At 39.2% G+C, this 14,071-nt stretch overlaps 1 protein-coding gene and 1 long non-coding RNA gene across 3 annotated transcripts in view; one reads left to right on the plus strand and one right to left on the minus strand.

Moving 5' to 3' along the window:
* The window catches only part of LOC139973550 (uncharacterized), a 287,989-nt gene that overhangs the window by 73,525 nt on the left and 200,393 nt on the right, over nt 1–14,071 (minus strand). The window lies entirely within an intron of this gene.
* Nucleotides 12,388–13,401, plus strand: LOC139973795 (uncharacterized; the record flags this gene model as incomplete). The annotated part of the gene is made up of 1 exon (XM_071980662.1): nt 12,388–13,401. A coding segment is annotated over one exon (1,014 nt), but the record flags the coding sequence as incomplete, so codon positions are not given.

Consider the following 14,071-nt stretch of genomic DNA (forward strand, 5'->3'; position numbering starts at 1 on the left):
AGCAAAAATGCAAGTTATATATTTGTTGTACCATGATTGATATTGATAATTGTAGAGACAGAGCAAAGATTTGAAATTAGGAATCAAAATTAAAACTTCCAGTATTGAGATACTGCATCATTGATGCTCTTGTTTAAAAATTCATATCGTCAGCTTATAACATACTATGAGGGTGTGGGTTTTCCCTAAGGATGCAGAAAATGTCAAGAATTTGTATTAAGCAGACAACTTTAGCCAGTGGAAGATATCCCTCTAAATATTCCTGTATGACGAGATAAGTAAAGTTTTGAAGCTTCTCAATATAGAAGAAGTAAGTGTACACATAAGATCTGCTTACAGAGGGGTAGGAGGGGGGCACTGGGGGCACTACCCCCACATTTTTCCAAAAAGCAAATGGGCCCTACTGGCAAATAAAATGTGCCCCTTTGATGAAGAACTGTCTTTTGGAATATCTTAAGCATTTGTTAATTTTAATATATTAAATTAATTATTTAGTTTTAGTCTGTAAATGTATGCTATTCTAAAATGACATCCCACATCTTTTTGTAGCACGGTTAACAATAAACAATCTCAATAAATAAAAAATCAATGTTGCAGCTCATTCTACTAGGATATTATTCTATACTTGATAATGCCAAATCCTACTTCTGTGTCTAGAGTGTTGAGGCTGTTGATGCATGCCTTGCTGTACTACAAAGGAGATTCACTGGAATTACTGCAGGGTCATATACAATACTAACCCATATGGAGGAAATTATAATTCTACATGCAGCAAATGGCATAGCTTTAAAGATATCAGATCAGCTTGTGAAAACAGACACCAGTGACATTGATTTTCAGCAGTTGGATGTACAGCTTAGGTTGTTAAGGGGTACTATTCTTCAGCAATTTCCTGATGTGAAAAGAATTACATCAATGAGCACAATCATTTCTGCTATAGCAGAAACACCCAAATGTCCAACCCTTACTTTCAGAACTTGCAAAACTCATTCATTTATATTTGTTGGCTCATTTAAGTACCGCTTCAGCTGAAAGATTGTTCTCCACACAGCGTCTTCTAAAGAATTATCTGAGAAGCACAATGTCACAAAAGAGATACAACAGTCTGATGTTATCGAATGTACACAAATCTAAGACCGATGACTTGGATTTAACCGAGGTTGCTAAAGACTTTTATTCAACGAATGAACACAGAAGGATTTTTTTTGGAAAGTTCTAAATCATGGATGGAGAAAGTACAGATGAAGGTTGATAGAGTCATGTGCACCATAACAGTATTGATAGCATACTAACACATCATATATATTTAAGTTATATGGCTATTGGCCGGCATGTGTATCGGTTTATAGCATAACGAATGGTGGTTATGGAATGAGAAAGTGCCCCTCTGATGTTGTTCCCCCCCCCGGACTTTTTCGAAGCTTCCTACCCCCCTGAATGCTTACCTGTCTATTGCAGCAATAAGGTGGTCCACTACCTGGTTATTTCTCGGACTGAAAACCAAGGGCGCGCCAGCCCCCCAGTGAAAAATATGGGGGGGGGGTGGAAGTGTCATTCCGCCCCCCGCTTCGCAAGTCAGAAAACCCTTTTTGCGAGAGAGTATTCTCGAGCTTAGATGTGGGTCTCAGCTCTGGAGGGGGACAGAATTCCACGCCGTTTCGTTTGTCTGTACATTATGTCACAATGTCGAATTTACTGAATCCTAAGAGCAGTGTCAAAAAATGAAGTTTAATAACATATAAACTTCAGTTTTACGTATATATTATTCTCCAGATTATAATTATTTGTCGTAATTGGATCTAAATGTAAAGAAAATGACTGCAGTTTACAACATTTTTTGGCTAAGACTACGAGTTGTAGGAAAATGATGACGTCAAACCAAAAAGTTTGGCACGGAGCCATGGCCACAGAAAACGCTTCTGTGCGTATGCATCACGTATAATTCATTGCCGAGTTGACTTTGTTGTGTACGTAATGTCGTATGTCATATACGAACCATCAACAGACAGCATTAGTACTGCATCAACGATACTATACATACTATACCTTTCGATATTCGGTAAAACTACTTGATGTAAACTCTCACTAATATTTCTTATACATTCTTGAAGTATTTTGCTTGAATGTTAGGCGTAGGTTTAGAAAAGAAGTGGCTCAGCGGGACGAGAGCAGTTTGGCTTAAATCACAATATCTTGGCCTATCGGGGTCTGGAATTTAAGGCACAAGTAGCCTAGCCGTAGCGTTACGTAGTAAGACATAACGTTAACCTTTCATTGCAATGTGACATAGGCTAAGCTACATGGCACCAGTTCGTCTCCTAAAATGTTTTAGCGGAACTGAGACAATTGCTCTGACCAGAATCTCCTTATAAAAATTGTGTTTGTCTCCCCATTTGAAAACATTTGGTTATGAATGAATATAAATGGACCACTGTCACTATTTATGCTAGGCACATACCCTGGTAACTGATTCTTGGTCATAGCTCCTACTCAGCATGTTACTTGTACCTGTTAGTGTTACTGCCTAGGCTATGAACAGTAAGTTCTAACTCAAAAAATTAAAAGTAATAAGCTCAGTGGCAGTTACGCAAAACCTAGCTAAGATTGGTTTGGGGTGCATCGTGTACACCTAGCAAAATAGCCTAACGTTAGGTAGCCTACAAATATATATGTGTATAACCTTTTTTTTTAATTGCATGATTTGAATCGTGATTACGACAGTGGTAAACCTGATGTAGACTATGCCTAACAATATAGTTTAGTTTAGTAGAAAAAAGGGATCAGGAGGGACACTCAAGTCCCCATCAAGGACCCTGTAGGAGAGAGAAAAATACTGAAGACACAAACCCGATTACAATGCAAAAAGTGCTTGTCCAAAGCATTCTTAAACCCATTGAAATTACTTGCAAGTACAACTTTCGCAGGCAAATGGTTCCTCTCATTCACAACCCTATTAGAAAAAAAGTTATGCCGAATATTAATCCTACTTTGTGACTTTTGGAGTTTAAGACAATGACCTCTGGTACAACTACTATTAGCAAACATGAAAAAGTCGGTAAAGGATAAATTGTCAAAACCATACACTATCTTGAAAACCTGAATCAATTCCCCACGTAACCTCCTAAGCTCCAGTGTGGTGAGATTCAACAATTGTAACCGCCTATAATAAGGAACACTCTTTAAGGAACTAATCATTCTAGTAGCTCTCCTCTGGACCTTTTCAAGTACTTCCTTATCCTTAACAAAATATGCACAGCATATTTCAGATGAGGCCCAACCAACTGCTATATAAAGCCTAACTACGATGTCCTCTTTCAGAAAACTGAAGTTCCTCTTGATCATACCTAAAACCCTATTACCTCTTTTAGCAGCTTCAAGACAATGTTTAGAAGGTTGCAGAGATGAGTCAATGTAGATACCTAGGTCTCTTTCAACAGAGACCTGTTATGTTAGGCCTAATAAAATTGAGGTGGCACTGAAGAAGTCATGGGACATTTAAAGTTGGGAAGGGACTTTCTCTAATACTTTCCCAGATTATTTTCATCATCTCGGATTTGGTTTCCTAAAATTGCAGACGAACATACAATGTACATGTTTACAGGTGAAAAATAAAAGTTATTTCTGCACCTGATATTTGTGTGTGGAAAGTGATCAGCGAAAAGTATGGGATGCCGAGAGTAACAGAAACTGCCTAGGCCTACCGTGTAGATTCAAATCGTAGTAAAAGTACTACTAGACTTAAATTGAATTAGGGTAATAGCGTATGAAATCAGTCTCACAAGTAAACTAATTCTGGCAGCAGCTGTACTCCCCAAACATAATGACGCATTACAGGATTAGCCTAATGAGTAATGGATGTTGCATTTTTTGTAAGTTACACCAATGAATTATTCATGAGCAGCAAAACAATTTCTCTCCCTGGGATAAGAAATTAGTGAAAATAAAGGTAGCCACCCACCTACTACATTTTCCAAATTCTGTCCTGTATACATTGGTTAATTGAGATTTTGTCATCACCCCATGTTAGAGGCCCACCAGAATATAGCCCAGGCTAGGCCTTAAACAGCCACTGGTCCAATTTTGTATGTAGGATGTAATGTTGGTTCAATTTTACCTACTATGTGTACTGTATCACACAGTACTCTGCACCTGTACAATGCAGAATAAACCCCACGCTATGCCTTAAACAGCCACTGGTCCAATTTTTATTTTGGTATGTAATTAATATTGGTTCGTTATTACCTACTGTGTTTACTGTATCAAACAGTACTCTGCACCTATACACTGTGTACAGACACAATGCAATTTGCACATTGTATTCATTTGGATGGGTTTTATGGGAGGGCATCTTTGTACGCAGTTGCCATAATTGACGTAAATCATCATAGTAGCACCGTAGTGGAACTCATATGATCATAAAAACGAGTGGGAGGACGTAGTCTTCTGGTTTCATTTCCAAATGAGAACAAAATCTCATTTGGAGCACCAAATTGCATCTAAGGCCAGGTGAAAATGCAAAATTATTTACAAAATGGAGTGGGTGTTGAAGTGTGCTACAGTATATTGCACCAAATTGCATCTGAGGCCACCTGGAAATGCAAAAAATTTCCAATTTCCACTTAGACCCTCCCCCAGGCCGGCCATCAGTCTTCAGCCCCCACCCCCCCCCCCCCCACTCAATAGTACCTTCCTATGCCTATGCTGAAAACGTCATTTAACATTATTTTCTTTAGGTCTCCGTTGTCATAGCATACAAGAAATTCATTTTTATTTGAAGTTTTCTTTATTTTGATTCAGTAATTTAAAACGATTACATGAATTATACACACTTTAGAAAAGAATTAGAACAATTTCCCGCTTGTAAAATAAAATAAAACTTGTTGATAAATTTATCGTAACTATTCCTGTAATGTTTCATGTGATTCTTGTTCAACAGCTGCTCGTTACAATCCTGGTCCATGCCCAGGGGCAGCACCGAAACCAAATGACCATGTTACAAAAGAAGGTAAGTTCAACAACGAAGGAGTAAGCTAAATCTATACACTAACCGTTATAGTTTAGAAAAAATCCACTAGAGTGACGTGCGCAGGATTTGGAAGTTGATGGGGGGGATTCTGTTACCGATTTAGGAATTGACGTTTTATTGAAGGCCGTCCCCTCAGCCCGGAGGCGTCGTTTTATTCTTTCTCGAACAAAAATGTCATAATCCTTGACTGAGGTCAGGGCATGGTGACCTCATCAGGAGCGTTACACATAAAATTCTATCCCTCCCCTAATAAATTCAAGGGAAATAAGCCCCCCCCCAGTCCCACCACCCACCCACTGAAAGATAGAATAATACACAAATGTGTTAATTTAATTTACACATATATAGTATGTAAGTATGTTACAATTGAAGCGTTTGAAAAATTACAAAATTTGCGAACTATAACACTATAAAGGAGAGGGGTTTAACTTCTTAGACCATCCTCAGACGACATAACATCTGATGGTGATTGGGCATTCCCGTTGCTGCCCCCCCCCCCCCTCTCCTTGCGCATTACACTGATCTTTTCATATTTCTCGGGACCTTCAGCCAGTTTCTGCGGTCAGGTTAAATGATATTAGTATCATATTTTGTTCACATTATCTGTACCAAAGTTACATCCAATGCCAGCTAGCTATCACGTAAGCTATAACAACATATAGTGCTTTATGCGTTTACATTTGATGTTGCATGCAGGACTTTGATAGGGACTGTATAGTCATTGACATTAATACCGGTAAGATTGTGAAAGGATTTTTTATTTGAGGCGGTTCGAGGGTTATTTAATCAATTTTATGTCGTCTTTATGGAAAAGCAATGTCAAATATACTGTATGGTGTGCCCATTATGAACTTATAATTTTTAATCAGTGATATAAGAAACAGCCAACAACAAAAAAATGTGATATTTATTTTATTAAGTTCCCATAACATTATTTCAAATATCACAAACATCACAAACATCTAATAAGATAGAAATATATTTTTTTGTTGAATTCATTCTATTTGCAGGGTTAGACTCAATTATGAAACAATTTATTTTGTTATAATGACACAAATAAGATAATAAAATTAGAATATATTCTTGTTTTATATACAATCACATTATGTTCTTCATCTCTAACTACTAATTTTCATAATTAATTAACCAGACTGAATTAAGTTGTCATCTATGTTTTATATTTTCGGCAAACAAACTCAAGATTCCACGGCAATCTTATCGATATGTCTTGGATTCAGAATACAACAATGAGCAACCATCACTGGATGAGTTAAATACTAATGACTCAACACTAACCCCCACAGGTAGGGATGCACCGGATCCAAATTTTTGGATTCGGCCGGAACCGGATTTTGCCGGATAGTTATGAAATCCGGCCGGATAAAATCCGGCCGGAACCGGATTTTTTCATTACACAAAAGAAAATCATTCATAAGAAGTAGAAGTATGAAACAAGGAGCAAATCTTAGGAGAGGTATACGCATATTATAAAGAAGGTGAAATTAAGACCCCATTTATGAGATTAAATATGACTTGAAGTGGTGTAATCTACATTCCTTAATAAAATAACTACAATATAATTGTTGACAAACTTGATACAGTATAATACTGCATACTACCTATGAAGTTTGTTTTAAAACGGGAAGCTACATTTCACAAATATCATACTTTATACTGAATAAAAAAGATTATTTAATTGTCGTAATAACACTACTATCTGAATTAGAATTGTCTTTTATTATTCATTATTTGGTAACAAATTTTTACATTGCAATATTATCTGTAAAATAAAAAAAAAGCATTGTATCTTTCCAGAAGTGGAAGAAACTTCTTATAGATCCTTTAAAATGGAATTGAATGTTCATTAGAACACTTAATGATTTAGGTTTATCATGAACTTTTAGGAACTTTCATGGTGACAAGAGATATATCTTTCTGTGAGAAAATTAGATACTGTTTTTTTTCTGTGACTGGCACCCCATTTGGTGGAAACTCTTCTAGACCATTGCTTCATCTATTTATAAAAGTGCCAAGATTACAATTTGCATTTTGCCATGACCACAGACAATGAGTAACAATTGACAGCTTTCTTGACAGGAAATGGACTGTAGTGGTCCACAAAAAGATCCATTGTTTTGACTTCTTAAGGTCCTAATGCACAAGTTTGTTAAAAAAATTCAGATGTATTTAACCATATATAAGAGATTGTTTCACACATCAAATTCAGAGAAAACATGAATGCCAACAATAATGGGAAAGTAAAGATTCAATGGAACAGTATTTTGACTGATAAGTACATGAATGGTCTATTTTAACTGCACAATATTAAACTGATGAAGGCTGCAAGAAATGATTTCACTGCAAACTGTATTTGTTGTATATATAGCTTCATATTATTACAGTAGTTGTATTATTTGGTTGATCTTTAGAAACTGGGTCAGACCATTGAGAAAATTAAATTAAACATGTTAAACCTAATTTTTTCCTTACTTTGAATGTTTTTATTAATTTTTGGAAATAGTTTACATTGATTTAATACCAACACTTTTTTAAGGAATATTTCAGGCCAGATTTTGAAAAAGATCTGGCCAGATTTTGAAAAAGATCCGGCCGGATATTTTTTCAAAAACCGGAACCGGATAATTGCTCACTATCCGGCCGGACCGGATATCCGGTGCATCCCTACCCACAGGGCTATATACTTTGATATTCCCCTTAACTATTTTCTTGTGTTGTAATTGTCTCAGCTTATAAAAGTTTATCCTAATCAGTTTCTTTTATAAGTTGGTTATAGTTCAAATAAATAGAATACTTGATGCACCACTTTGAGTACAACATTCAGTGAACGTGTGGTGACCATAATTTGCTACAGTAAATTGTGCTAGGAACCTAAATTATGAACAGGATATTGCTGTCTTAAGAATTGATAAAATATCAAGATCTATTAGAAGTATGCAGTGTGATGGTAGCCATTTTGTGTGGCACTGTATGTATATCTGTAGTTGGTCAATTTTGTGATTTCAGACATGGTTTGAGCATAAGGAAAGGCAACTTTTGGAACAAGTTGATTATGGTAGCGTCACGTCATTACCAATGAACCTACCATTGCAAACTAGGCGTGCAGTATATGTAGGTATAAAGGGTAAAGGGGCCGCGGTAACGTTAAATAAAGAAGCTTCTCTTTTGCATCACTTTAAGCACATATAGCTCGTTTGTGATCATATTATGTTGTACCTTTCATACGTATACATACTGAACATATAGGCCTAATTTTTATTGTCTTTGCTAATTCATGGTAAAAATCATCTCTTCTTGAGACAATATTATTGTCTGTATTTTGACCTACTGATAGCTACCAATATGTACTCAAGCAAACCTGTGGAGACCACCCCAATGCAAACTACTAGCAGTGAAACAACTGGCTCGACTGTCAGGGAAGGTACAGTAAATGTAGATATTAGGTATTTGTATTTGTATATTTATTTGTTTCATCACTATTTACAATGTGACGGGAAGTCTCCTATGCAAGGGAAGATGGAAGGATTCATGCTTACTAGTTCACCTGAGCCTCTTTCTTTAAGACCATTGCCACATTGTCTTTTATTGATTTGTGTTACACTTTTTGGATCTGAAATGTGTTAATAACATTGACAAACAACAAATTTCCGACATTACATCTTAAGGATGTACAGTAGAGAGCAAAATCAGAGCATTGGAAACTGGAGGAAGCCTGTTTATTGCTGTAAAACTCAAATGATGGCCCACATTACCCTGACTGACCTCCCCCTGCCTGACGTCGACTGTCATGACCTAATTTTCCATAGTTGTGATGACCCATCTCTTACAACACACTCCTGCACACTGAATGACTAATGAGCACAGACAACGACTGTTTTATGTTAACAAACTGTGCTCCTTTAAATATGTCACATTCAAAACTATTTCCCCTTGATTAGTTACAACAATTATTAAAACTGTGCAGCTTGAGTCGTGAACCGCCACTCATTGCTCACTGCCAGCAAATGAAACGTTAAGCCTATGTACATGTTCAGTTCTTGCGACTGAAACAGACATGACGTTAAAATGGATAAAGTTACCATAACTGATATAGTAGGGCCCATCAATAGATGTGTGGGTACTATACGGTTATTATTAGGCCCATGATATGATACAGTAGTTAAATCGTTTAGCAGTAATCACTGTTCCCTGCTAACTTAACGCAAAAGACGATCTTTAAAGTACAGTATGGTACTAGATTGCCCTCTTGTTTTGGTGGCGAGAGGTACCTAATTCGCGTGCTGTGTTCTACTTATGTAGCTTTTATATTATTATCATTATTATTATTATTATTATTATTATCATTATCATTATTATTATCATTATCATTATTATTATTATTATCATTATTATTATTATTATTATTATTATTATTATTATTATTATTATTATTATTATTATTATTATTATTATTATTATTATTATTATTATTATTATTATTATTATTATTATCAGATTTGATCTTTAAAAAGATCTGTCTGAAGTACTTCAAATTGTATAACACCTAGATAGTAAAGCACTGATTTTATCACAAAATTATTGTACTTGATGTAAGACTCAGGAAAATGAGAAGATGTTGCTCTGTTTGAGAGAGTACCTTGAGTATAATGACTCTAAACCCATCGAGGGTACCAGGTTTAACATATTCTGAAATATTTAACACAAGTTCTGGAATGGTATATTTTCATGGTGTGACCGACCGGCCTAATTATCCTTCCTCTTTCAATATCTTCCAGTTAATCAATTCCTTATTTCATTTAATTTGATTTTCTTTTGTTGTTTTAACCTAACGATAGCCAGCGAATCAGTGGAGACCACCCCAAAGCAAACCACTACTGGTGGTGATTGTCCTCGTGATGATCCTTCTATTGAGGTGAGAATTACATACTTAATTACATACAATTTCGAATTAGAAAATATTATGTTTTGGGGAGAAAGATTTTAGATTCAAATTTTGATGAAGATCTTAGCAATTATGATATAGCTTTGCTGTACAATACTGTATGTTGACTGTTAATTATCACTTCCAGTGTTGACTAGAGATATCACAGAAATAGCAAAGAAATATGCTTGGAATAGTACTGCAGTAATAACCTGAAATGGGGTATTCCCCCCGCCCCCCCCCCCCCCCCCCCGTGGTCATCCAAATAGTAATGGTACCCATGAAACTATTCAGATATGATGTCAGTCTTTGTAGAAGAGAAAGCTTGATGTTGTGATTGGCATTTAAAGTACATTACATGAATCTTGGCATCAACACTATCAGTAGGACCAATTAGAACATTTGGTTTGTAATATAGTTTAGAATCGTCAGAGTTTTGCGATGAATTTGACTCAAAGTATCCAGTCATCAACGTGTTCTTATTGCCTGAATTAACCCAAACAAAATGTCTGTTCATGGAGTGTATATTATTGGATGAGGTACTTCCACCTTCCCATGTGACATAATTGTCCTTCCTCATTCAGCATGTAGGTTTTTGTTAGCTATTTTAAACTCTAATAAAAGTATAAATAATTGTCAAACTTGTAAACCATGGAACAATCTCATACTCCAAGGATCTGGTTAAATGCACATTTAATTTTAAGCGTACAATAAAATGACAAGTGTCGTCGTCTGGGTCTTGTCCTTTGTCAACATATTGTCATTGTATAAATTAGTGTTCACATTTTTTGTACATAGCTCAGTACTTAATGCTCTGAACTTTCTCTCATGAATTTATTATGGTTTCTGTGTGCAAACACTGCTATACATGGCTACACTTGTGTAGCGAATTGCCCATCTGGAATAATATTTTGCGATGTGATATCCGATAAATTTTTCTCTGTTGTCATCATCGTCTTCCTGATTGCAGGTAATAATTTAGCTGGTATGTATCACAAAGCAAATTGCTCTGTTACTTTAATAGTCAAATTACTGTACATAATACAAGTATGAAGATGGATAGCAGGAACCAAATTTATTGTATTAGAGACGAAATCAGAGCCTGTAAGACTGTTGCACAAATATGAACACTAAATATATTGCTGTTGTGAAAATGATTTATTAACATTGTTTTAATTGGGCTCAATGGGTTCAATCACCACAGGGAGTTTCTATTTCTGGCAGGGCTGATAATACCATAAATAACAACAATTTGATGAAATTTGCTGTATGACAGGTACCTTTGTATGTTATCATTTGTGTTATCTCTGTACTTTCTATGTTTGATTTTTGTCATAATTGTCAGATGACCAACTGCCTGGATTGGTTCAATGCTGGTTGTAATAAAACTAGCACATACACCATCAAACCAACTAACTGGAATGGACCACCCTTTGAAGTCTTCTGTAATATGACTGACGGAGGAGGATGGACGGTAAGTCTAGTATGACATCCTATAGTATAGAGGATGTATTGTATATGTATAATATGACTGACGGAGAAGGAGGATGGACGGTAAGTCTAGTATGACATCCTATAGTATAGACGATGTATTGTATATTTACTTCGTTCCTCGCTTACCTGTCTCGCCACAACCTTAGCACCCTCATTCTACCGCGCCTAGAATGTCCTGGTAACCTTTTAACACTGTGCACCCTCTGTGACCCGGCTTCACGGGTCACTGCCCATCCTTCTCATTCTACCAACCAAAGCGTCTACATCGTTATTTTTCGAGCGGATATTTTCCATCGATTTCTGTCCATTTTTGGTTCCTAGAATCGGAAATTTTTTCCACCTACTGTTTGTTGAAGCATTTCTAACCGTTGCAGCCCGATAAGTATCCTTTTCCTATTCTTGGGAGGTTTTTTAGGGCTGGTTTTTGTTAGCGGCGCTCGCGCCGTTTTTTCTGTGCAGAAAACCTGCGTGGGTAGCAGTTCTGCGATTTGTTTACCGTAGTTACGCTAGTTCCCGCCTTTTTAGGCTACATACGCTATCACGCTTTTCCCTCACCCACTGTTTAGTTGTTCACTTATTGTTGTTCACTTTATTCTCCTGCCTTCATTATTGGTTATTTTCGTTGCCTTCTCTCCTCCCTGCCCTTCGTTAACTTGCTAGTTAGTTAGACTTTTGTGGGTCAGCTTAGGCCTATTTGTTACCTTGTAAGCCGCGGGCCTCTAGCCGAGGCACGGTGTTAAGCCTAGTGTGTTTTCCCACAGATCTTATTGCTTCTCTCCCCTTTTTAGCTCCCCCTCCCCCCTCCCCCCTCTCCTATCGTTTTGTTAGATTTTTTCTTCCTTAACCGGGGTTTTTCAGTCATGACCAGAAGCCAGTTGAAGTGCGTTAACTGCTCCATGTTCCGGCCAGGGAGGGCCTGGGATGAGCACGATCTCTGTCCCAAGTCCGTACGTGCACGAGGAGGGACCCCTGCCTAGTGTGTATCAACTTCACCCCCAACCAATGGCTAGACATTGATACCTGGCTAGCAGGCCAGAGAAGCAAGCTTCAGGATAAAGTCGACCTGCTCCCCAACCCCAGTGGGTCCCGAACAACGGGAGACCGAGCACAGTTAGGAGAGGAAGAAGAAGGAGAGGTGTTGGAGAGGGGCCCAGAAGGGGCCGAGGAGGAAGGAGAGAAAGGGAAAGAGAGAGATAGAGAAGGAGAGAGAGAAAGAGAAAGAGAGAGAGAGAGAGAAAGTGCCTCCCACGGTCCCGGCGACGTCCGGATCGTCATGACCAAGGGGAAAGGCAAAGACAAGGGCAAGGCTCCGGCCAAGAGAAAAGTGCCCAAGAAAAAGTCCGGCCTCGCCGGCACCAAGAAGGCTTCCCAACCTGGGCCGCAGAGAAATAACCCTCCGGAGAGGCAGGTGCCACGGGCACCGACAAGCCCAACTCGAGCTCCTTCCGGGGCGCACAGCAGACAGCCAGAGGCCGGAGGGTCGCTGTCCAACCAGAGCCGGTCCCGGAGCGGGGACCGAGAACCACAGCCATCACAATCCCCAGCTGGGATCCCTGACCGAGAGAGCAGAGGAAGGAACCCCTCACGCAATCCGGCCAGACGGGACCGCACCCGATCACGGTCCCGATCTCCCAGACGAGGTACCAGGAGGGGATGGTCGCCAGCATCAGACCAGTCTTCCGACTCCTCCGATGATGGATACAGTAGGGCTAAGAGGAGGTATCAACCACACAAACAACGTCACGAGGAAGAGCCCTCGTGGCTAGCCCAATTGACAGGTCTCCTAAACCGCTACTCGAGAGAGAACAACAGAGAGCCGAGGCAGAAACAGGAGCCGGGAGCCAGAAAGCGGCAACAACGACCACTACGGTCCCGGAACCCCCCCTGGAACCGGAGGCAGTCACCCTCGGAGAGGACACTCTGGACTGCAGAGCCTCCGTAAATCTATCGGGTCTGGAGGACAACTCTGACGTCCTCCCGGAGTTTGACCCCTTGGAAGAGGAGTTCCCAGGCATCTTCAAGGAAGAGGAAGCTCCCACGGCGGGAGGCAGTTTACCCCCGGAACTAACCACGCGGGTGGCAGAAATCTTCCGCAAACACCTTGGGTTCGAAGACACTCCCGAAGTGACAGCTAAACCGACCCGAGTTTCCAAACTCACAGCCACAGGGGAGACCTCTACCCGTCCGAAATCTACCATTCCAGTCGACGCCTCCTGTTATGACAGGTTCGAGGCTATCGCGGACAAAAAGAGATGGACCGCGTTCCCGGCAAAAGCGGAACGAGCCATCAGGGTCCCAGAACGAAGCATGGAAAACCCTTTTCAAATGCCCGACCATACCGCAGGAGGCTAGAGAAAAGCTTAGGTCCGAGCAGGGCTCTTCCTCCTCACACATCTTCAAAAATCCTAGCCAGAAGAAGCTAGAGGAGCTCCTAGTTGATGTCGACCTGGCCGCACGCTCCGGAATGAAGGTTACTTTGTTCTCATGCTGACCGCGGAGGTGCTGATGAGATATCACCAACAACTTCCACAGGACGATACCTACGTGTCCAGAAACGAGGCAGGCCAACTTTTACTACTCCTGGGACCGCTTGTGAGACTGGCCTTCGACCA

The sequence above is a fragment of the Apostichopus japonicus genome, chromosome 9, assembly GCF_037975245.1.
Source record: "Apostichopus japonicus isolate 1M-3 chromosome 9, ASM3797524v1, whole genome shotgun sequence".
Taxonomy (NCBI): domain Eukaryota; kingdom Metazoa; phylum Echinodermata; class Holothuroidea; order Aspidochirotida; family Stichopodidae; genus Apostichopus; species Apostichopus japonicus.